Source organism: Pseudopodoces humilis, chromosome 6 (assembly GCF_049639895.1).
Source record: "Pseudopodoces humilis isolate 2021_Gansu_Grassland_sample_001 chromosome 6, ASM4963989v1, whole genome shotgun sequence".
NCBI lineage: Eukaryota > Metazoa > Chordata > Aves > Passeriformes > Paridae > Pseudopodoces > Pseudopodoces humilis.
The window spans coordinates 1,699,747-1,724,900 of NC_142205.1; the positions used below are offsets into that span (position 1 = coordinate 1,699,747).

At 56.7% G+C, this 25,154-nt stretch overlaps 1 protein-coding gene across 1 annotated transcript; it reads left to right on the top strand.

Moving 5' to 3' along the window:
• The first annotated feature begins 547 nt into the window (after positions 1 to 547).
• On the top strand, positions 548 to 24,452 carry VAX2 (ventral anterior homeobox 2). Its single transcript, XM_005532599.3, has 3 exons — positions 548 to 851; positions 6,125 to 6,312; positions 22,510 to 24,452. Exons 1-3 carry the CDS (start codon positions 548 to 550, stop codon positions 22,993 to 22,995), a joined length of 978 nt encoding a protein of 325 aa, XP_005532656.2. The 3' UTR covers positions 22,996 to 24,452.
• Positions 24,453 to 25,154: the final 702 nt, after the last annotated feature.

A 25,154-nucleotide genomic window follows, 5' to 3' on the forward strand; every position in this document is an offset into this window, starting at 1 on the left:
TGATTTCCCCCGCCCGCGAATCCCGAGCGCAGCGCGGAGAGCCCGGGCACCGCCGGCGGCTCCCGACGCTTCCCGCCGGTACCGGCACCGGCACCGGCGCTCCATGGAAGGGCAGCGGCTGCGGCCGGAGCGCCTGAAGTTTGCCCGGAGCGAGGTGCAGCGGGAGGTGGAGCTGGGGAGGGGGCGCGGGGGATGGGGAGGGGGGTTCGGGCGCCTGTCAAAGTTTGAAACTCCTTTTCCCCCCCAGCCTCGCACCCTCTCGGGACGCCCCGACGGGTCCCCCCCAGCCCCGGTACCACCCCCGGCCGGCGGGGCGGGGTGGGGGGCGCGCTTTAAATGACGGGCCCCGGCTGGGAGAGGGCGGCAGGCGGCGGCCCCCGGCGGTCCCCGGCTATGGGGGTGAGCTGGGGCGCCGAGCCCCGGGGGGGGCTGGGGAGGGGCGGGGAGGGGAAGGGGTCTGGGGGGGGGGGGGGGGGGCTCCCTCCCATCCCCCCCCGCCCAGCCTTGCCTCCTCTCTCCCTCTCCCCGTGTCTCTCTCTGCCTCCTGATGTTTGATCCCGCCGCGGCGCCCGCAGGGATGAGCGATGGAGGGGCCGAGCCCGGCGGGAGCCCCGTGCTGCTGGCCGAGCCCGCGGCCACCGGGCGGGCCCGGGAGAAGCTGCCGACCCGGGCGGAGCTGGAGAGCGCCCTGCGCGCCGGCGGCGGCGGCAGCGGCGGAGCCGCCGGTGGCTTCAAGGACATCCCGGGAACGTCGGCGGTCAGCCCCGGCTCCTCCAAACAGTGCGCCCCGGACACCGAGAGCCCGTCGGGGACCGGCGAGGCGGATTACTGCCGCCGCATCCTGGTGCGAGGTACGGGCACGCTCCCCGCTCCCCGCTTCCCAGGCCGGGGCTTCCCGCTCCGGGCTCGGGGCATCCCCGCCACCGCTTCCAGCGCTTCCTGGGCGCTTCCCGGGCTGCGACCTCCGGCCTCCCGGCCCCGCCGCTCCTGCCCCGGCTCCGCTGCGTGCGCCACGGAGCGGGCCCGCTGCCCCAGCCCTGTTCCGCCGGCAGCGGGCTGGGAGCGGGGCCGTGGCCAGCGGGCGGCCGGGAGGGCTCCAGGGGAACGGCCCCGGGGCCACGGACCCGCCGGGCCGGCGGAGCCCCGCGGGGAACGCGCGGGCGGCGGGAGAGGGGGGACAGCATCAGCTCGGCGTTGGAAGCGATGTCGCAGGAGAAAAGCGTCACGGAGCGGCGGCGGGCGAGGGGGGGTTTATTATTTTTTTTTTTTTCTTTCCCCTTTATAATATCACCGGCTTGGCCCCGGCTGGGGCTCGCCGTTCCCCGGAGCCGCCGCGTCCCGCATCCCACATCCCACATCCCGCCCGGGCTCAGTCCCCGCCGGCCCGGGACTCGCCGGGACCACTTCTGGCTTGTGGCGAACCCCGAAAAGTTTTGGGGTTGGCGCGGCTGTGGCAGGCGGGAGGGTCCCGAGCGCCGGGCGGCTCCGGGATCCCGGGGATGCTCCGCGTCCCCGCCGCTCCTCCGCCGCTGCCGGAGCCCGGAGCCCGGAGAGGCTCGGCGGCCGCTCGGCGGTCAGGGCCGAGGCCTCCCGGTGCCCAGCGCTGCGCTCGGGCAGCGCGGCAGGGACCGGAGCGGCGCCCGTCACCTCCCTCCTCACCGCCGCGGGGACCGGAGCCGGCTCCCGGTTCCATCGCCATCCTGGGCTGGGGCATCCCGGGAAAAGCGCCCCGCCGCTCCCCGAAGCCTCTCTCCCGGCTGTCGCGATAGGCGACCTTCGCCGACAGCGCGGTTGTCGCAGTCCGAAGCGGGGACAGCGGCCAGCAGCGCTCGGGAACGAGCCCCGGGGTCCCGCCCGCGGTGTCCCCGCGTCCCGGGGGTCTTCGAGCGGGGCTACCGCCGGTCCCGCAGGGGTCAGGTTGGGGTCAGGCCTCTCCTCCGCCGGTTTCAGCCCTACCGAGGCCGCCCCGACGGTGCCGGCACCGGGAGAAGGGCGGGGGTCGGTGGCCAAGGCCGGGGCAGGGTCTCCGCTCCCGCCGGCCCCGGGGACCCTCACCGGGAGCGCCCGGTTTCACCATCTTGCTGCAGCCGCCACGGTGCGGACAAAATGGTGGCGGGGAGAAAACGCCGCAAAATCACCGGGATTGAACCGAAATGAAGCGGGGGGAAGCTGGCCGGGCCACCCCGGGCTGCGGGGACACGGAGCCGCCGCTCCCCACCCGCAGCCGGGCAGGGCCGGGGCCGAGCAGCGGCTGGGCCCGGGCAGAGCCGCCCGGTGGGTTTTTGTGCGAAGCGGGAGGTTAAAATGTTCATTTTTATGTTTTAAAATAATTTTATTTTAATATTTCGAGTTTCGCCCTCGCTCCTTGGCCTGGGAAAGGGGCTCCGCCAGTCCCGGTGAGGAGCGGCTGCCGTGGAGCTGCAGCCAGCCCCGGTGCAGCTCCGGTGCAGCCCCGGTGCAGCTCCGGTGCTTTCGGTGAAGCCGGGGGGGTCCTGGTGACCCCCCTCACATCGGCGGGGTCCTCTGGGGGTCTCGGTCCGCTCTCCGGTTCCACGGTACCGGGGAGGGACCGTGCGGGACGGAGCCTCGCGGTCACCTCCTCGTCACCTCCCGTCTCTTGGGGAGCGGTTCCCGGGGATAAACGGGACAAGGAGGGACCTGGGCAGCCCCAGGGCCGGTCCCCGCTGTCACCGCGGGGCTGGGGACACATCCCGGTCACCTCCCGGGGCTGGGCCCAGTGGCCGCAGAGCACGTGGAGAGGCCTTGGTGGCGTTTGGTGCCCAGGTGCCACCACGGCCACCCCATGGCACGGAGGGGACATCCTGGGGGCTGGCGGGGGGGTGTCCTGCACCCCAAAAGGTCCTGGCAGCTGTGTTGGTATGGGACCCCAGCTGGGCATGGGGGTGTCCCCATGCCCGGAAAAGCTGTCCCCATGGATTTGGGAATTTCGGGGGATTTCAACTCCAGCCCTGTCCTGGCTCCAGAGGCACCAGGTGCACCCCGGTCCCCAAGAGCAGGACGTGCCACCAGCGAGCCCCAAGGCTCCGGAACCCCCTTGGGCAGCCCCAGCAGGACCCGGGAATTGTTGGGGCTCCAGAATGGGAAAAGGCTCTGGGCTGGAACGTGGGGATGGCCTGAGAACCCCAAAACCCACACTGGGGAAGGTCAGCAGGGCCAGCACGTGGGGTTTGATGTCCCCTGTGCCGTGCTGGCACCGCGGCCGTGCCCTTTTCCCTGCCGTCCCTCCGGAGCAGCTCCAGCTGCTGGGGAATAACAATAAATAATGCCCGAGCCGGAGCCCAGGGCGCAGCTGCTGCCCCGGATCCGGCAGCCCCGGCGTTCCCGGCTGTTGTTGTGCCGGGGCCGTGGCACGGACGTGGGCACGGATGCGGGCACGGGAATGCGGACGTGGCCTGGGCATCGTCACCGCCACGGCTCTTCTCACACAAAATGGTTCCCGGCGTTGATCCCACCGGAAAAGCCGCTGATCCGCCTACAAGCCCTTTCCTTCCCGGCAGCTCCTCGCCAAGCCATGGGGTTTGGGGTGTGGGGCAGGTGCCACCACCCCTGTGCCACCCTGGATGTCCCCGAGCCCTCGGGACTCCCTCGGTGCCGCGTTCCGGGATGGCGCCTCGGCCGTGTCCAGGGGCTCCACGGTGGGAAAGCGGCTCCGGGGTTGGGGTCCCTTTTCCAAATCGGTGTTTGGTCCCCATTCCCACCATCCCGGTGCCGGATCCACCGCCCTCATCCCAGTTCCTCCATCCTCATCCCGGTTCTGCCGATCCTACGGGCAGCGCCGCCATTCCCAATGCAGCGCCGCCATTCCCAATGCAGCTCCGCCATTCCAATACCAGCTCCACCATTCCAATACCAGTGCCCCCATTCCCATCCCAGCTCTGCCATTCCCATCCCTGTGCCACCATTCCCATTCCAGTGCCACCATTCCTTTCCCAGTGCCGCCATTTCCATTGCAGCGCCACCATTCCCATCCCAAGACCACAATTCCCATCCCAGCACCACCATTCCCATTCTGGTGCTACCATTTCCAATCCTGGTGCTACCATTTCCAATCCCGACACCACCATTCCCATCCCGACACCACCATTCCAATACCAGCTCTGCCATTCCCGTCCCAGTGCTGCCATTCCCGTCCCAGCCCCACCATTCCCGTCCCAGCCCCACCATTCCCGTCCCAGCTCTGCCATTCCCATTCCAGTGCCACCATTCCTTTCCCTGTGCCGCCATTTCCACTGCAGCGCCGCCATTCCAGTCCCGATGCCATCATTCCAATCCCGGTGCCACCATTCCCATCCCAGCTCCACCATTCCCATCCCAGCGCCCCCATTCCCATTCCAGCTCCCCCATTCCCATTGCAGCTCCACCATTCCCATTCCAGCTCCCCCATTCCCATTCCAGCTCCCCCATTCCCATCCCAGCTCCACCATTCCCATTCCAGTGCCCCCATTCCCATTCCAGCTCCACCATTCCCATCCCAGCTCCACCATTCCCTTTCCAGCTCCACCATTCCCATCCCAGCTCCACCATTCCCATCCCAGCTCCACCATTCCCATCCCAGCTCCACCATTCCCTTTCCAGCTCCACCATTCCCTTTCCAGCTCCACCATTCCCTTTCCAGCTCCACCATTCCCATTCCAGCTCCACCATTCCCTTTCCAGCTCCACCATTCCCATTCCAGCGCCCCCATTCCCATTCCAGCTCCCCCATTCCCATTCCAGCTCCACCATTCCCATCCCAGCGCCGCCATTCCCATTCCAGCTCCACCATTCCCATTCCAGCTCCACCATTCCCATTCCAGCTCCACCATTCCCATCCCAGCTCCCCCATTCCCATTCCAGCGCCCCCATTCCCATCTCCGCCCTCCCCACGCCATCTCCATCACCCCATTCCCGGCTCCTCCTGGCTGTTTTCCCCCTTCCTATCCCGGGAATTTTATAATCCCGTCATGCCGGACTCAGCCGCAGGGAGGGAGAGCCATTGACCTCCAACCGGGATCTCTCCGGAATTGGGATCCAGCATCCCAAAATCAGGGCCTGGCTTGGGGCTTGAGGAACTTCCTGGCTGGATTTTAACCCTCTGGAAAAGCCCCTGGGAACTCTGCAGGGAGAGCTCACCCAAAACGAGCCGGGATTTGGGATCTGGGAAGATCCCAGCGGGCGATTCCCAAGGCTCATTTTAATTCCTGGGAGCTGGGACAGAATTCCTGTTGATTTTTTTGGTGGAGTTTGTCCTTTCCTGGTGGGAAGCGAAGCCACGGAAGCTCCTCCGGAGCCGCTTCCCACGGCCTGGGATGGAGCCAATCCATCAAGTTTTTCTTTCCCTGGATATTCCCAACCCCATAAAATCCACGGCCGGGAGAAGCTCGGTGCCCACGGCGCTTCCCAGATTTATCCTTTAATAGGAAACCACCCCAAAACGGGAGCTGAGCTTCCCAAGGAAATATTCCTTCAGAGGATAAAATTCTGGAGAGACGGGAATTTTAATAGAGGTGAATTTTTCCCGGTATTCCCAAGGAAGGACAGAAATCAAAAATTATATAAAAATTACAAAAAAAAAAAATCTTTAATTCGAATTCTTCCTTGGCATAAATCCCCTTTTCCAAATTATTATTTCCAGGGTGAAACGCTCCGTTATCCAAAAGAAAAATTTATGGCTTCTATTTATGTCTTTAAAAAACTCAAATTCACGGAGATTTGTTGCCTTTCCCTGGATATTTACAAACTCCGCGTTCGGAGATGGAGGGAAGAACCGAGCCACGATTTACCTCCAGTTCGTGGGAATTCCACGGAGCCGCTCTTTAATCCCATTTATTTCCCATTCTCCCCCCAGAATAACCGAATTTTTTGGGGATTTTTGGGCAGATTCTTTCAGGTTTTCTTTGCTTTTTTTCCCCTGGATATTTGCAAACCTTCCAAGTTCAGAGCTGGAGGGAAGAACCGAGCCACGATTTACCTCCAGTTCGTGGGAATTCCACGGAGCCGCTCTTTAATCCCATTTATTTCCCATTCTCCCCCCAGAATAACTGAATTTTTTGGGGATTTTTGGGCAGATTCTTTCAGGTTTTCTTTGCTTTTTTTCCCTGAATTTCTCCCCGTTTCCCGCCCAGATGCCAAAGGGACGATCCGGGAGATCGTGCTGCCCAAAGGGCTGGACCTGGACCGGCCCAAGCGGACGCGGACGTCCTTCACGGCGGAGCAGCTCTACCGCCTGGAGCTGGAATTCCAGCGCTGCCAGTACGTGGTGGGCCGGGAAAGGACGGAGCTAGCGCGGCAGCTCAACCTCTCCGAGACCCAGGTGAGACCCGCGGCGGCGCCGGGGACCCGCCGCGCGCCCGAGCCCTCGGACGCGGCCGCGGGATGAGCGCGACGTTCCCATCCCAGGGTTTTGCGCCGTTCCCGCCCTTTGGAATGGTCGGGATAGGGTTGGGGACAACGCTGAGGGGTCTGTGGGGACCCCCCAGGCGGTGGTGGCACCTCGAGTGTCCGGAAAAGGGTCCAGGTGAGGTTGGACGCGGCTCGGAGCGACCTGGGATGGGGGAAGGCGGCTCTGGATGAGCTTTGAGGTCGTTTCCAACCCAGGCCGTTCCGTGATCCCGAGAAAAGCGGGAAGAGGAAGGAGCTGGGGGGGTGACAGCGGTGACACCAGGTGGGGGTTGGGGGGCTGCTCCCGCTTTTCCTGCGCCCCAATCCCGGCGGGATTGCCGCTGGAATCAGGCCTGGATCTCTTCTCCATCGCCTTCCTCGGATGAGGGGAAGGGATTTTCCTGGTTTTCCATGTGCTGGGGAGATCGGCGAGAATGGATGGGGTGGTGATGGTTTTGGCTTGGAAATTTGTCATTAGATAATCGTAATTAATTTAATAATCAGATAATAATCAATTAATTGTAATTAATTGAATACTATTAATAGTGGGATAACAATGGAATAATGGAATAATAATAATATGGAATAATGGAATAATAGTAATAATAGTAATGATAGTAACAATAGTAATAATAGTAATAGTAATAGCAATAGCAGCAGCAGCAGCAATAATAATAATAATAATAATAATAATAAATAATAATAATAATAATAATAATAATAATAATAATAATAATAATAATAATAATAATAATAATAATAATTCTGCCCCATCCACCCCTTCCCTGCCAGGTCTGGCAGCAGCAGAGCTTCCCTCGATTGGAAAAATTCCAATTTTTCCCAGCCTTTTTTATGGAACAAACCCATCCTGGCCAGTCCCTGGCTCCGAGGGGTGGGATTTGGGGGGATCCTGCTGCTGGGTGAGGGGAAATCGGCATTCCAGGATTTGTTTTGGTGGCGGAGGAGGATTTAGGGTGGGATTCGGCTGTGCCGTGGTCGGGAGAAAAGCGGCCTTGAGTTCCCAATTCCCGAGGTCCCTTTTCCTGAGGTCCCTCTTCCCGGGATTTCTCTTCCCGAGATTTTTCTTCCTGAGGTCCCAGTGTCGCCTCCATGGATCCAGGAGGGTCACGGGTGGCCTTGGCCGTGTCACACTGTGGGAATGGCTTTGTCCCCTCGGTGAGGGGTCCCGTTTCCCAGTGTTCTTCTTCCCGAGGTCCCTTTTCCCGGGATTTCTCTTCCCGGGATTTCTCTTCCCGAGGTCCCAGTGCCACCTCCACAGATCCATGAGGAACTGTGCAAAGCGGGAGCAGAGGATTCCAGGGAGCTGGGAACTGCAATTCCCGTTTCCCGGACGTTCTCTTCCGGAGGTCCTGGTGTCACCTCCACAGAGCCAGGGGTGACAGGGGTGGCTTTGGCTGTGACAGGGGACAAGATGTGTGTCCCCAGCATGGGGTCCTTCTTCCCAAATTCCCCCTTCCCAAATTCCCCCTTCCCAAATCCCCATTTCCAGGATCCCCATGCCCAAATTCCCATTCCCAGGATCCCTCTTCTAAAATCCCCCTTCCAAAATCCCCCTTCCCAAATCCCACTTCCCAAATCCCTCTTCCCAAATTCCCCTTTCCCAAATTCCCCTTTCCCAAATTCCCCTTCTCAAATCCCCCTTCCCAAATCTCACTCCCCAAATCCCCCTTCCCAGGATCCCCCTTCCAAAATCCCTCTTCCAAAATCTCCCTTCCAAAATCTCACTCCCCAAATCCCACTTCCCAAATCCCCCTTCCCAAATTCCCCCTTCCCAAATCCCCCTTCCAAATCCCACTTCCCAATTCCCCCTTCCCAAATCCCCCTTCCCAAATTCCCCCTTCCCAAATCCCCCTTCCAAATCCCACTTCCCAAATCCCTCTTCCCAAATTCCCCTTCCCAAATTCCCTTTCCCAAATTCCCCTTCCCAAAATCCCCCTTCCCAAATTCCCCTTCCAAATCCCCATTCCCAAATTCCCCCTTCCCAAATCCCCCTTCCCAAATCCCCCTTCCAAATCCCCCTTCCAAATCCCCCTTCCCAAATTCCCCCTTCCCAAATTCCCCTTCCAAATCCCCCTTCCCAAATCCCCCTTCCCAAATTCCCCTTCCAAATCCCCCTTCCCAAATTCCCTTTCCAAATCCCCCTTCCAAATCCCCCTTCCCAAATTCCCCTTCCAAATCCCCCTTCCCAAATTCCCTTTCCAAATCCCCCTTCCAAATCCCCCTTCCAAATCCCCATTCCCAAATTCCCCCTTCCCAAATCCCCCTTCCAAATCCCCCTTCCAAATCCCCCTTCCCAAATTCCCCCTTCCCAAATCCCCCTTCCCAAATCCCCCTTCCCAAATCCCCCTTCCCAAATTCCCCTTCCCAAATCCCCCTTCCAAATCCCCCTTCCCAAATCCCCCTTCCCAAATCTCCCCTTCCAAAACCCCCTTCCCAAATTCCCCCTTCCCAAATCCCCCTTCCCAAATCCCCCTTCCAAATCCCCCTTCCCAAATTCCCCTTTCCAATTCCCCCTTCCCACTTCCAGCCTTTTTCCCCTGGCCACGGCAGGACGTGCCCAGCAGGGTGCCGGGGCTGGGAGGAGGTCACAGCCTTTCCTTAGGGATGAAATTCCCATCTTTTCCCGCTGCTGCCTCCATCCCTGGGTGAGAAAATTCCCACCCCTTGGGCCGGGCGCTGTCGCTTCTCCTCCGCTCTCCCTCTTCCCTCCCTCATCCCTGTCTCCTTAAATTCCTTTCCCTGCTTTTCACTCCCGTTTTCTTTCCCAGATCCCAGAACCTTCCCGGCTCCCCCTCGCCCGCCTGATTTTTTCCCCCCAGCCACCCAGAATTCCCAAATTCTGGGAATTTGGGATGGTTTCGCACTCCCCTTTTCCCGATTCCTGTTTTTTTTTCGCGGTCAGGATGTTTTCCTCAGGAATTCCAAGAGGTTTAAACCGAGTTTTCCAAGCCCACTTTGGATCTGGAAGGTGCTGATCCCACCTGGATGTGGCCTGGAGAGGGAAAAGTCCCCGCCAGCCCCTCCAAACTGGGATAAACCCAATTTTTTGCAGCAATCCCAGGATTTTGGGTGTTTCTGGTGATTAATTCCCAGAGCAGCTCCCAGAATTTTGGGAATTTTGGTGGTGGATCCCAACCAGCAGCATCTCCTGGCCCTGGTTTTTTTTGGGATGGGGAACAGATTTTTTCCAGCCTCTCCCCGGGCTGGATTTTAATTCCAAGACCAGGAAGCTGCTCCTGACTTTTCCCTGTGGATGTGACAGGAACCCTGAAGGAAAAGGGGCCACCAGGGCTGGGATTTTTTTTTTTTTGTGGATGTTTGGGAAAGGAGCGGGGGGAGAAGGATGATTCATCCCGGCGAGGAGGGAATGTGACGAGATGGGAAGAGACACGGTGTGATCGCGGCTGGAATTCCCGGCAGCGGGGCTGGGATCTTGCAGAAATCCTGCTGGAAATAGGGAAAAAAGAAAAAAAAATGGGATTTAGGGTCTGGTTTTGCTTTCCTGGCGGCTGATCCCGGTGTTTGGCTGGCTTGGGGAATGCGGGATTTGGGAATTTTTTTGGCTCTGAGTCCTGCTGTGGGAATGGGGGATCAGGATGGGAGAGAGGGAATGGCTGGGAGGAGAGGAGGGATCCGCCAGGGAAAATGGGAATCATCCAGGAGTGAGGGTGGGATCATCCAGGGGAGACGGGAATCGCCCAGCGGAGAGGAGGGATCACCCCAAAAAAGATGGGAATCAGCCAGGAGTGAAAGTGAGATGATCCAGGGAGAGCTGGGATCACACAGGGGAGAGTGGGATCAGCCCAGGAGAAATGGGAATTTCCAGGAAGGGAGGGTGGGATCGTCCAGGGAGAGCTGGGATTGCTCAGGGGAGAGGGAAAATCACCTGGGGAAGAGTGGGATCAGCCCAGAAAAGATGGGAATCAGCCAGGAGTGAGGATGGGATCACCCAGAAATGATGGGAATCACTCAGGAAAGATGGGAATCACCATGGAAAGATGGGAATTGCTCAGGAAAGATGGGAATCACCCAGGAAAGATGGGAATCACTCAGGAAAGATGGGAATCACTCAGGAAAGATGGGAATCGCTCAGGAAAGATGGGAATCACCCAGGAAAGATGGGAATCACCGTGGAAAGATGGGAATCGCTCAGGAAAGATGGGAATCACCCAGGAAAGATGGGAATCACTCAGGAAAGATGGGAATCGCTCAGGAAAGATGGGAATTGCCCAGAAGAGATGGGAATCACCATGGAAAGATGGGAATCGCTCAGGAAAGGTGGGAATCACCCAGGAGAGATGGGAATCGCTCAGGAAAGATGGGAATAACTCAGGTAAGATGGGAATTGCCCAGAAAAGATGGGAATCACTGGGAAGTGAGGGTGGGATCATCCAGGGAGAGCAGGGATCACCCAGAGGAGAGAGGGATCAGCCGGAAGAGCGGGAGGGAATTTCAGAGCCGATCCTGCTCAGGCAAAGTTGCTTCCACCCATCCAGGGAATTCCTCCTCCCTCCCGGGATCCACATCCCCGCTTTTCCCAATTAATCCACAGATACAATTAAGGTTCAACTGGTTTAATTAACCTGAGGAATGTTTCCATGGGGGAATATTCCCATGGAGAGGCCGAGGCGAGCTCCGAGGTCCTTGGGATGAGCTGGGAAGTGGCGGGGGCATCCCAAACCCATCCCGAATCCCGAGGGCAGCTCATATCCATGGATCCGGCCTTTTTTTTGGGAAAACCAGCCGGAATTCTGAAGGGAAAAGTGCCCCTTTCCAGTGTCATTATGGGATGGAAAATCCCAGGCAGAGGGGGGACAGCGGAGGGGGTGGAATTCCCATAAATCCCTCACGGGATGGGATGGGATGGGATGGGATGGGATGGGATGGGATGGGATGGGATGGGATGGGATGGGATGGGATGGGAACCATGGGATGGGATGAAGGGATTTCCTCTCGGGATCAGGAGTTCAATGCCAGGCTCAGATGATCCCGGTGTTTTCCAGCCTTTCTTAGGGCCAGGACTGGGAGGTGACACTCAGGACAATCCCAGATTGTGCCAGGGAAGGTTTAGGTTGGATTTTTGGGAATATTCCTGCATGGAAAGGGTTTTCCAGCTGCCCAGGGCTGGGGTGGATCCCCATTCCTGGGGGGATTTCCCAGCCCCATGGATGCGGCGGTGGCCCTGGCAGCGCTGGGAGGAGTGCCTGGATTCAGGAGTTCCCAGGGATTTTTCCATCCTAAATGATCCCAAAATTCCATTATTTCTGCCTGGCTGCTGGCAAATCCATGGAATTCTCCTGGTGTCCCCATGGGCTCCATCCAGACCTTCTTGGGGACAACTCCTGGGCCACCCCCTGGCCCCACACCCCCCGCCCCCCCGGAGCATCCCGGGATTCCCAACGTGGAGCGGAACATCTGGGAAAGGCCGAGGAAGGCTGGGAAGGTCTATTTATAGACCGGCAATTAAGAGGAGGCCGTTAAAAATTAATCACCTCGGCTCGTTAACGGCTCCCGGTCCCCACAGGGACAGACGGAGGGGACAGAGGCCGGGGCTGCCACGGCTTTTCCTCTCCTGGGAACAAAAAAAAAGCAGGAAAGATCAGGATGGGAAGAGCTGGGAGCCCAAAAAACGCTGTGGTTCCCGTTTCCCTCCGGACCGGGACACGGTGGAAGCATCGGGATCCACCCCAGGTGACTTTGGAACTTCCAAAGGGTGGGGTTGGGATCTTGGGAAGGAATTCCAAGATTTGCTACCCCTGCATCCCTGGAAATGTGGGATCATTTAACTTCCAGCTTGGAGAATTCCGGAAGCACACGGAAATTTTGGCATCCCAAAAATCCAACTCATCCATCCCACAGCAAACCCCAATTTCCCTGCTCCCTTTTTAGGAATGCTCCCCAAAAATCCATAATTGATCCCCCCTGCCCAGCTGGGTTTTTGGGATCCCAGTGCTGGAATTCGGGAGTCTCCCGGGATTTGTTGGGGCTTGGATCCACCTGGGATTGTGGGAGGTGTCCCTGCCCTCGGAAAAAACGTTCTGAGGTCCTTCCCAACCCAAACCATTCCGGAATTCTGGGATTTGGTTGCTCTTTCCAGAGGAGGCCTCCATCCATCCATCCATCCATCCATCCATCCATCCATCCATCCATCCCTTCCTCCATCCCTTCTGCCAGGGTTTTTTTGGGATGGGATGAACTCTCCCACCCTGTTTTCCTGGAGCACCTCCTTGACCCAATTCCAGGAGGGATCTGGGCTATTCCAGAGGATCTGGGAACAGCATCCCGCGGCTGCCAAATCCTTGGGAATAGGTGGCGGCGGGAAACATCAGAACGATCCCACATTTAACGGGATCGGGTCACACCTGGATGCCGGAAAAGAGGGGGATCCTAAATCCCGGTACCTGGGATTCCCAAATTCCCAAATGCCGGAGATTCCCGGGATTTGGGCACCTCCAGCAGGTGCTGGATCCCATTCCCGCATCCCAGCCTGCGTCAGAGCGCGTTCCTGGAGCAAATCCAGCTCACGTGGCCCCGCTAATCCCAGCGGGATCGCGGTGGGGACAATAAATCCGGGGACACCGCGGTGGCACAGCCCCGGGAGACTCCCGAATTCCGGCCTTGGGATCCCAAAATCCCGGCTTGGGGAGGGATCAATTCTGGATTTTTGGAGAGCGTTCCTAAAAAGGGGAGCGGGGAAATTGGGGTTTGCTGTGGGATGGGTGAGCTGGATATTTGGGATGTCAAAATTTCCGGGTGCTTCTGGAATTCTCCGAGTTAGGAGTTAAATGATTGGTGGGGGGAAAATGGGAATAATTCACGGAGATTTTCGTCATTAAGGATTTTAAATCCTCCCCCCCCCCCCCCCCCCCCCACACACACACCACTCCCAAAAAACAAATAGAATCCCGGGATTTCAGAATTTCTGATGGAAAGTTTTGATTCTTGATGAAGCCGGACTGGGTTTTCCCAGAGCAATCCCAGCATCATCCAGGTGGTTGCAATTTAAATGTTTTCCTGAAAAAATTACGGGATTTGGTGATGGTTTTTGTGAGTCTTGGAATTGATCCCGACGCTGGGGCTGGAATTCCCACCCACGGGTCCCTGCTAGATTCCCGGGATTTCATGGAGGGTCTCCCTGCCAGGGTGGTGGCCACACCCATCCCAGCATTTCCCAAAACCCCAAAAATTGGGGAATTCCCTTCCAAATTCGCCGGCGTCTCCAAATTTTCCAATTCCAATCGGCACCAGAGCACCCGCGAGGTTCCCTGGCCACAAAGCTGGGAATATCCGGAATTTTGGAGCAGGAGCCGGACACAAGTCTGGCTTCCAGCTGGAATTTCGGATCAGCGGCAGGAAAGGGGCTGTGCTGGGAATGGGCTCCCGGATGAGGGCCAGGGGCAATTCCAGAAATGCATTCCCAAAGGCCATGGCGGAGGGTTTGGAATGGTTGGGATGCTCTGGAATGGCGGCCGAGGGATGAATCCATCCCCGCTCGGCACAGGGAGAGGCGGAAAGGTCACGGAGCCGCCGTTAGGAAACCCGCGGGTTCGGGCAGCGATCCCAATGGATTAAACAACGCCGGGATCCGGGATCCGAGCGCCAGCGGGGCCGGAGAGAGGAGAAAGAGGAGGGAAAAGAGAGAAAAAAGGAAAAGGAGGAGGAGGAGGGTGGAGCAGGATGATGCCGGAGCACAGGCTCCCACGGGGCGTGAGCTGCAGGAGGTCGGGAGCTAATCCTGGCCAATTCCCGCTCGGCAGCCAGGAATAGCGCGGGATGGCGGAGCCGGGGGCCACACGTGTGCCGGCAGCGCGTGACGGCGCCGGGGTCAGAGCCGGGGCAGGGCCGCCCAAAACAAACCCTGCTAAAAACCCCAAACACGGCACCGGAGTCCAGCAGCGCGGCCGGGATTGTCCGGTTTGGAGGATAAATTGAGGTTTTTTGGGAATGCGGGAGTGGAGGAGTGTGTGGTGTTGATATTCCTGGGATCTGCCTGGGCAGGGATGGGGGGTTGGGATTCCAGTCAGGAGCGATTCCAAATGCGGCTCGACCCCAACGTGGTGGGAAGCAGAGGATGAGGATGGAAAATGGGATCCCTAATGAGAGGAGGGCACTTCCGGTCCTGTCCATCCAGTGCTTTGGGATGGATGGATGGATGATGGATGATGGATGATGGATGATGGATGGATGGATGATGGATGGATGGATGATGGATGGATGGATGGATGGATGATGGATGATGGATGGATGGATGATGGATGGATGGATGATGGATGGATGATGGATGATGGATGATGGATGGATGGATGGATGGATGGATGATGGATGGATGATGGATGGATGATGGATGGATGATGGATGATGGATGGATGGATGATGGATGATGGATGGATGGATGATGGATGGATGATGGATGGATGGATGGATGGATGGATGATGGATGGATGGATGGATGATGGATGGATGGATGGATGGATGGATGATGGATGGATGGATGGATGATGGATGATGGATGGATGATGGATGGATGGATGGATGATGGATGGATGATGGATGGATGATGGATGATGGATGGATGGATGGATGATGGATGATGGATGGATGGATGGATGGATGATGGATGGATGGATGGATGATGGATGGATGATGGATGGATGGATGATGGATGGATGATGGATGATGGATGGATGATGGGTGGATGACGGATGGATGATGGATGGATGGATGATGGATGGATGGATGATGGATGATGGATGGATGATGGATGGATGGATGATGGATGGATGGATGATGGATGGATGGATGGATGATGGATGGATGATGGATGATGGATGGATGATGGATGATGGATGGATGGATGGATGATGGATGGATGGATGATGGATGGATGGATGATGGATGATGGATGATGGATGGATGGATGGATGATGGATGGATGGATGGATGGATGATGGATGGATGATGGATGATGGATGGATGATGGATGATGGATGGATGGATGATGGATGATGGATGATGGATGGATGGATGATGGATGATGGATGGATGATGGATGGATGATGGATGATGGATGGATGATGGATGGATGGATGGATGATGGATGGATGGATGATGATGGATGGATGATGGATGATGGATGGATGATGGATGGATGATGGATGATGGATGGATGATGGATGGATGATGGATGATGGATGATGGATGGATGATGGATGGATGATGGATGATGGATGGATGATGGATGGATGATGGATGATGGATGGATGATGGATGGATGATGGATGATGGATGGATGATGGATGATGGATGGATGGATGATGGATGGATGGATGGATGGATGGATGATGGATGGATGGATGATGGATGGATGGATGATGGATGATGGATGGATGGATGGATGATGGATGGATGGATGGATGGATGGATGGATGGATGATGGATGGATGGATGATGGATGGATGATGGATGGATGGATGGATGATGGATGGATGATGGATGGATGGATGATGGATGGATGTATGATGGATGATGGATGGATGGATGGATGGGAAATTATTGGGCAGAAAACCCACACAAATCCCAGAATCTCTGAGATCCATGGAATGACGCACTCCCACCCTTTGCTTTCCCAAATAAGGGGTTTCCATCGGGATTCCCTTCTTGGGAATAATTCCTTGGAAGTGTTTGGGGAAGGGCAGGGATGGGAGCAGCAGCCCCACATCTCCGGAGAGGGAATCCAGGGATACGACGCTCTCCGAGGTCACAGCACGGGATTCCAGGGATCCAACCCCTCGTGGGCTCCATCCCGGTGCCAACAGCCTTGGAAAGCCGGGATGGAGCCAACATCGTGGGCTCTGGATGATTCCTTCGGCTCTGGATAGTGCAGTGTTCCCGTTTTTATTCCTGTTTTTATTCCCATTTTTATTCCCATTTTTATTCCCATGTTTATTCCCATTTTTATTCCCATTTTTATTCCCGTGTTTATTCCCATTTTTATTCCCATGTTTATTCCTATTTTGATTCCCATTTTTATTCCCGCCCTGCTCCCCACGCCCTGCTGGGATCAGGGAATCGGGATGATGGATGACCCCATCCCAAGGCTCCGGCTTGGGAAGCGCATCCGGCCCCTCGGATGGCGGCTGGATCCGAACTCCCCGGAGCGGCGGGCTGCGGCATTCCGAGCGCGGTGACATTTGGGATGACATTCCGAGTGCCGGGGAGCAGGGGAGGGGAGCCCTTCCTGCCTTCCCGGAGTCAAAGGGATGAATCCTTAGGGAAAGGATCCGCGGGAGGGGGAGGAATCCAGCGGGATCGCGGGGACTCGTGGAATGGGGAGTGGGACGTGAAAATAAAATAAATAAAAATAAATAAAAATAAAAATAAAATGTAAAATGTTGTAAAATAAAATGTGAAATTAAATTAAATGAAGTTTTAAAAAATAAAATTAAAAATATGGAATATTGTAAAATTAAATATGATATAAAAATATTAAATATAGCATATTAAATATAAAATATTAAATGTCGACTATTAACTATAAACTATAAACTATAAACTGTAAAATGAAAATATAAAATATAAAATATTTAAAATATAAAATATAAAATATAAATTATAAAATATAAAATATAAAATATAAAATATAAAATATAAAATATAAAATATAAAATATAAAATATAAAATATAAAATATAAAATAAAATATAAAATACAAAATATAAAATGTTGACTATTAACTATAAACTATAAACTGTAAAATGAAAATATAAAATATAAAATATATAAAATATAAAATGTAAAATGTAAAATGTAAAATGTAAAATATAATATATAAAATTAAAATATAAAATATAACATAGAAAATAGAAAATAGAAAATGTAAAATATAAAATGTAAAAGGTAAAATATAAAGAATTTTATAAATATTTTGTAAAAAATATAAAATTGTATCAGGGAAAAGGAATAGAATGGAATAAAAGATGGAAAAATAGAATCATAAAATAAAGTAGGAGAGAACAAAATAAAATAAAGCGGAAGAGAATTCTGAAAATTAAATAGAAGACAATGAAATCATACAACTAAATTAATTTAAATTAAATTTTAAAAATAAAAAACGTAAAAATAATATAAAATATAAAATATAAAATATAAAATAAAATAAAATTATATAAAATTATATAAAATAAAATAAAATAAAATAAAATAAAATAAAATAAAATAAAATAAAATAAAATAAAATAAAATAAAATAATGGAAACCCATCAATATCAATATCACAATATATAAATATATAATCTAAAAATATATAATTCAAAATCTATAAAATATACAATACATTTTAATTAAATATTATTATATATTTTATAGTTTCATATTAATAATAGCTATTACCATATGTATAAATTAATATAAAATATATGAACGATAGAATATTTAACATATGATGGAAAACAAAAACATAAAGATGTAATTAAATTTAATCTAGAAAACATAAAGATGTAATTAAATATAAAATAATAACAATATATTTAGATACTATAAATAGTGTATATATATATATATATATAATTTTTACCTATATTTTATTTCCCATTATTTAACATTTTACACGATTTTGTAGCTGCCCACAGACCCTTCCCCAGCCATTTGACATCTCTGTGCCGTGATTCCTTTTTCCCGTGTTCCCATTTTCTTGGGAATTCTGGGAATGTTCCCCTGGAGAAGGGAAAAATCCAGGGAATCCTCAGAGTCCCTAAAGGAGCTCCAGGAGAGCTGGAATTTGGGAAAGGGCTGCAGGGACAGGAGCCAGGGAATGGCTTCCACTGGGAAAGGGGAGATTGGGCTGGGATCTTGGCAAGGAATTCCTGCCTGGGCTGCAATTCCCAGATTTGCTGGGGCTGCCCCTGGATCCCTGGGAATGCCCAAGGCCTGGCTGGACACTGGGGCTGGATCCACCTGGGATGGTGGGAGCTGTCCCTGCCATGGATGGGGTTGGAATTGGTGGGATTTAAGGTCCCTTCCAACAAAAACAGGTCTGGGATTCTGGAGCAGCTCTGCTCTGGGAGAGCTGGGAATGTTCCCCTGGAGAAGGGCAAAATGCAGGGAATGCTGAGAGTCCCTGCAGGGGCTCCAGGAGAGCTGGAGAGGGACTGGGGCCAAGGGCTGCAGGGACAGGAGCCAGGGAATGGCTTCCACTGGGAAAGGGGAGATTGGGCTGGGATCTTGGCAAGGAATTCCTGCCTGGGCTGCAATTCCCAGATTTCCCGTAGCTGCCCCTGGATCCCTGGGAATGCCCAAGGCCAGGTTGGATCCAGCTGGGATGGTGGGAGCTGTCCCTGCCCATGGATGGGGTGGGATTTAAGGTCCCTCCCATCCCAAACCATTCCGGAATTCTGGGATTTACAAATCCCCGCTCTCCTCACGCCTCAGCCTCGGCGCTGCCTCTCCCAGAACTTTTCCGAGCCGGCTCCTCCACGCGGCTCTGTCCTCCCTGTCCCCGGAGTGTCCCCTGCTCGTGTCACCTCCCGTGTCCCTTCCCTGGGCGCTTCCAGAGGCGCTTCCCTGCATCCAGGTGCGACCCCACCGGAACATCACACGTGGGGTTCGGGATTTAGAGCCACCAGCAGCCCTGGGAGATTCCCAGAATTCCAACCCCTCATTCCCGTTCCCTCCCAGCTGGATGGCCCTGCTGTCCCCAGAGCAAAAAAATCTGGGAATTGGTTTTCCTTGGAAAAGGATGGCCTTTGTCTCGCTTTCCTTCCTGCCACGGATAAACACGATATTCCTGAGGGCTGGAGTGGTGCCCACCGGGAATATTCTCTGCCTTTCCTCCGGGAAAAATTGGGAATGGCATCCACGCCACGCCACCAGGTCCAGGGATGTGGATGGGGAGCGAATCCTCTTTTTTTAGGGAAGGAAAAGCCCCGCCAAAGCCCATTCGGGAAAGTTTCCGGTGGGATTCGTGGAAGAATCCAGAGTGGGAGGAGCAGGAGTGGAGGGGGGACGGAGCAGGATGAGGCCGGAGGGGAATTGCTGATGGATCTGTCAAGGCTCGATCGGATCCAGGCGGGAAGTTGAGGATAACGGAGGCTGAAAAGGACAGGGAGCTGCTGGCCGGGGACAGGCTGGGGACAAACTCCAGCCACGGCCACCCCCGCGATGTCACCGGGGCCACCCCGTGGGATTCAGGGGATGCTTTTGGGGTCTGGGCACGGAGAGGAGCTGGAGAGGGGAATCCGGGATGGGGGAACTTCCCGGGAAAGGCTCCTCTTCACCTCTTCACAGCGGCGCCGTTCCCCAGCGGAATTCCGCGTTGGGATCGTGGTGGAGCCATGGAATGGTTTGGGTGGGAAGGGACCTTAAATCCCACCCCGTTCCGGCTGTGACACCTCCCACCATCCCAGGTGGCTCCAAGTTCCATCCAGCCTGGCCTTGGGCACTTCCAGGGATCCAGGGATCTGGGAAAGCTCGGTGGGGTCAGCAGGGATTGTCTGGAATCCCATGGGAGCGGGAGCACGGAGTGAGCAGGATACAGGGAATGGCTTCCCACTGGGAAAAGGGAGGTTTGGGTGGGAGTTTGGGAAGGAATTCCTGGCTGAGCTGGAATTCCCAGATTTGCCGTGGCTGCCCCTGGATCCCTGGGAATGCCCAAGGCCAGGTTGGGATGGACTCGGATCCACCTGGGATGGTGGGAGTGTCCTGGAGCAGTGGGATTTTGGAGCAGCCCCCGGTTTGGGGCTCAGGGATGGCGCTGGAGGTCCCAAACCTGATCCATGGGCTCGTCCCATCCTCAAGGACTAAATCCCACTGAGGGATTTTCCGGAATTCCTGCTCCCCCTGAATTGCTGGGTGGGGAATATTTGAAGCGGAGAGTGCTGGTAATGTCCATCCTGTAGGGATCTTCGTTAAGGTGTCGCTAATTAGATGGGGTTTGGGGCTGCCTGGGTCCTCTTTGGCCACTGCAGGTTTGGGGTCTGAATTTCTCTGGATTCAGCTGCTCCAGGAGATGGGACAATTCTGTGTCAGGTCACCGTGTCTGGGGACATGGGACTGCGCCCAAAACCATCCCAGTGGTCAGCACCGAGTGACCAGTGGGGTCGGTGACATGGGGACATCAGCCCTGGGGACCAGGTTCTATCCCCAAAACCATCCCAGTGGTCAGCATGGAGTGACCAATGGGGTCAGTGACATGGGGACATCAGCCCTGGGGGCGGTGACATGGGGACATCAGCCCTGGGGACACGGGACTGCGCCCAAAACCATCCCAGTGGTCAGTACGGAGTGACCAGTGGGGTCACTGGGATGGTGACACTGCCCTGAGGTCAGTGCCATGGTGACCCAGCCCTGCCTGGTGCCAGTGAGTGCCTCGATGTCCCCGCGCGGGTCGTGCACGTCCCCGAGGGGAGGCGCGGGCTGGCAGTGCCCGGCGGTGGCGGAGGCGATGTCCCCTCGGTGTCGGTGTCCCCTCGGTGTCGGTGCCCCCTCGGTGTCGGTGCCCCCTCGGTGTCCCCGCGGTGTCCCCCCCGGTCCCCAAGGAGCCGCCGGTGCCTCCGGGAGGAGCCCGGGAGCTCCCGGCGCGCTCTAACCCGAGTGTCTTCCCATCCGTGTCCTTCCCTCACCTCCGTGTCCGTCTGTCCGTCCCTCCCGCCTCTCTCTGTCTCTCTCTCTGCCTCTCCTGCCCCTCTGCTCTGCCAGGGAGGGAGGGAAGGAGGGAGGGAACTCCCGAGCGGGAGTTTAGGGGGGTCGGGAGCCGCGGGCGGGGGGCCCTGGGCTGGGCAGGGGCAGTTTTGGGGTGCGGGGATCCCGCGGGGCTCAGCCCGGCTTCCCTCCTGACCTCGGCCAGGGGTCCCCAGCTGGGTCTGGAGCCAGGAGTTCAGGGCCACCAGAAGCCACCCCGTGCCCTCATGTGTCACCCTGCGCCCCGGCCAGGGAAGCCGGGGACACGAGTTTGGGGTTGAGGAGAATCCAGCCTGTCCTATAGCTCAGCATTCCCGGGAAAAACAGCACAGGAAGAGCCGAGCACGGCACGAGCTCTGGGCTCCTTCCCGACCCCAAAGTCCCATCCCCGGGGTCCCATCCCGGGCACAGGAGCCTGGGGCGCCCGGAATTCCATCCCTGGGGTCCCATCTCTGGGTTCCTGTCCTGAATCCCATCCCTTGGGTCCCATCCCGGGCACAGGAGCCTGGGGCGCCCGGAATTCCATCCCCGGGGTCCCATCTCTGGGTTCCTGTCCTGAATCCCATCCCTGGGATGCCCATTCCTGGTGTCCTGGGATCCCCATTCCTGGGCTCCCATCCATGGGTTCCCATCCATGGGCTCCTGTCCTGAATCCCATCCATGGGGATCCATCCCCTGCTCCCAGCCCAGGGACGGGAGCCTGGGATCCCCATTCCTGAGATTCTATCCATGGGCTCCCATCCCTGGGTTCCCATCCATGGGTTCTCATCCCTGGGTTCCTGTCCCGAGTCCCATTCCTGGACTCCTTTTCCAAGTTCCATCCTTGTGTTCCCATTCCCATGGTCCCATCCCAGGGACAGGAGCTTGGGATCCCATTCCTGGGATGCCATCCATGGGTTCCCATCCATGGGCTCCTGTCCTGAATCCCATTCCTGGGGTCCCATTCCCGGGGTCCCATCCCAAGGACAGGAGCCTGGCATCCCCATTCCTGGGGTCGTGTCCTGAATCCCATTCCCGGGATCCCATTCCATGGACGGGAGATTGGCATCCCCATCCCCGGGCTCCCATCCCTGGGCTCCTTTTCCAAGTCCCACCCTTCTTCTCTCATTCCCGGGCTCCCATCCCAGGGACAGGAGCCTGGGATCCCCATCCATGTGTTCCCAACCCCGGGCTCCCATCCCTGGGCTCCTTTTCCAAGTCCCACCCTTGTTCTCTCATTCCCGGGCTCCCACCCTGCCGTCCCCGCAGGAATTCTCCCGTTTTCCCTGGAAGCGGCGGAGGGCGGATCTCGCTTGCCCGTTTATTTTAATACATCTCTCTCTCGTATCTCTCGCTCTCTCCTGGCTCTCGCCTCTCTCTCCCCGGCCCCTCCGCGCTCTCTTTCCGTCCGTGCCTTCCTGTCCCTCCCCCCCGGTCCTCCCCCACCCCTCCCCAGGTCAAGGTGTGGTTCCAGAACCGCCGCACGAAGCAGAAGAAGGACCAGAGCAGGGACTCTGAAAAACGCTCCTCCGGCACCTCCGAGTCCTTCGCCACCTGCAACATCCTGCGGCTGCTGGAGCAAGGCCGCCTGCTGTCCGTGCCGGCCCCTCCGAGCCTGCTCTCCCCCGGTTCCAGCCCCGCGGGGAGCGGCAGCGGCCTGGCCACGCCGGGCCCCGCGTCCCCGGGGCTGGCGGGCGGCAGCAGCCCCCCGGTACCGCCGGCTTTCAGCCTGCACCTCCCTTCTCTCGCCTCTTCCTCCTCATCCTCATCGTCCTCGTCGTCGCCGCGGCTGCCGGGGAGGCCGCTGAGTTTTGGGGGGCCGCTGCTGGGCAGCCTGCACGATCTGCCCGGTGCCTACGGAGCGGGAGCGTCCGCGTTCGAGCCTTACACGCGGCTGGAGAGGAAGGACAATTCTATAGCCAGCAAGAAGCCGAGCTCTTAAAACCCACCCCAAAAAAACCCCACCCCCGCAAAGTGTCAAAAAGCTGTGTCACCTCACTCCCATCCCAATCCTGAGTTGTCCCAGCCCGGAATTCCCGGAATTCCCGGAATTCCATGCCGTGGGAACGGCGGCTCCCCGGTGCTGGAGCCTCGGGTGTCCCCGAGGGGTGGCTCGGGGGGGGTTTTGTGTCACCAAATCCCCGCTCCGGGGGACAGGAGCAGCCTGGGGGGGGGGAGGGGGGTGTCCCTTCCCTGGGGGACAAAAGGGACAGCGCGAGGTTCTGTCCCCGCCGTGGCCTCGGAGAAGCGCCGTGCCTCAGTTTCCCCGCCCGCGCCGTGTCCTGGCTGAGGTCACCGCGGTGGCCGGGGGTGCTCCGGGGGGAGGGGGAGAGGGGGGTTTGTCCTCCGAGGGTGGCTCCGGTGGCCTGGGTGATGTCCCCAACCCCGCCGGTTGTCCCCGCGATGGGGACAAGCCACCCCTGGGACACCCCCAGGCTCCTGCAGACCCCAAAAACCTCCCCGCGCTCCCTTTTGGGGCCGCCCCACCCTGGCAAACCCCCCAGGGACCCCCCCGAGGTGTCCCAACCCCGCCAGGACACCCCGCAGGGGACAGCAGTGACAGTGGCACCTCAAACCCGCTCTGGGGTGGCACCGCGGTGGCGCCACCCTGGCACCGCCACACCCCCCCCCGTGTCACCCTGTCACAGCCAGGTCCCTTCCCAGAGCTGCTGTGTCACCCCCCAGGGTGACAGTGGCTTCCCGCGGGGCTGGCCGTGGGGTTGGGGACAGCGGGGACTTTGCAGGAGGTGGCCCTTGGGGAGAGTGGCAGCACCCTGAGGTGGCACCACCTTGTCCAGGACACCTTGGGGTGTCACCACCTTGTCCAGGTGTCCTGGGGTGGCATCACTTTGTCATCCTGTGATGGCATTGTCACCCCGGGGTGTCACCACCTTGTCCAGGACACCCTGAGGTGGCATCACCAGATACCCCACGATGTCACCACCTTGGTCAGGCCATCCTGGGGTGTCATCACTTTGTCATCCTGTGATGGCATTGTCACCTTGGGGTGTCACCACCTTTTCAGGACACCTTGGGATGTCACCACCTTGTCCAGGACACCCTGCAGTGCCACCACCTTGTCTGGGTGTCCTGGGGTGTCACCACCCTGAGGTGCCACCACCTTGTCCAGGACACCTTGAGGTGTCACCACCTTGTCCAGGACATCCTAGGGTGTCACCACCTTGTCCAGGTGTCCTGGGGTGTCACCACCTTGCTAGGACATGCAGAGGTGGCACCACTTTGGGTGTCCTGGGGTGTCACCACCTTGTCCAGGACATCCTCTGGTGGCATCACCAGGTACCCCACGGTGTCACCACCTTGTCCAGGTGTCCTGGGGTGTCACCACCTTGTGTAGGACACTCTGTGGCGGCATCACCAGGTACCCCACGGTGTCACCACCTTGTCCAGGACACCTTGGGGTGTCACCACCCCAAAGTGCCGCCCTCCCCCCCCCCCCCCCCGCTGTCCCCCTCCTCCCACGGGGACACGGCTGTGACAGGAGCGGGGGGGACACCCCCAGCCCCCTCCCCCACCCCCAGCCCCTCCCCCGGGGGCTCCCCCCACACCCCCAAACCCCCCGCTGCTGTTGATTAATTAATTCATGAATAATGATCATTAACACCGAGCATCCCCCCCCCACCCCCGGGCTGCCGCTCCCTGACGGGGACACATCCCCCGGGGAGCCGCCAATTCCCAGGATTTTGCAGGGAAATATTTAAAATAAATGATTTTATGAGAAGTTTTCCGTCATTTTTAATTTTTGGGGTTTTTTTATTCCCCCCTCCCTCTCCCTCCCGGGTTTTCGGGAATTTTTATTTATTGCTCTGCTCCCTTTGGAGCGTTTTAGCTCGGGCGGGGAAACTGAGGCAGGGAAAGGGACAGGTGACAATCCCGCTTGTCCCCCCACCTCCGGCGCAGACCTGGAATTCTCCTGGAATTGCTCCAGCGATATTTGGGATTTTTCCAGAGCCCTCATCCCTTCATTTATGTCGATCCCTCCTCTCCCATTCAGATCCGCGTGGAGCCTCTGGAATTCTGTCCCCAACCCCACCCCGGGCCTCGCTTGGATTTTGTTTTTCCCTCTTCCCCATTCCAACGGGG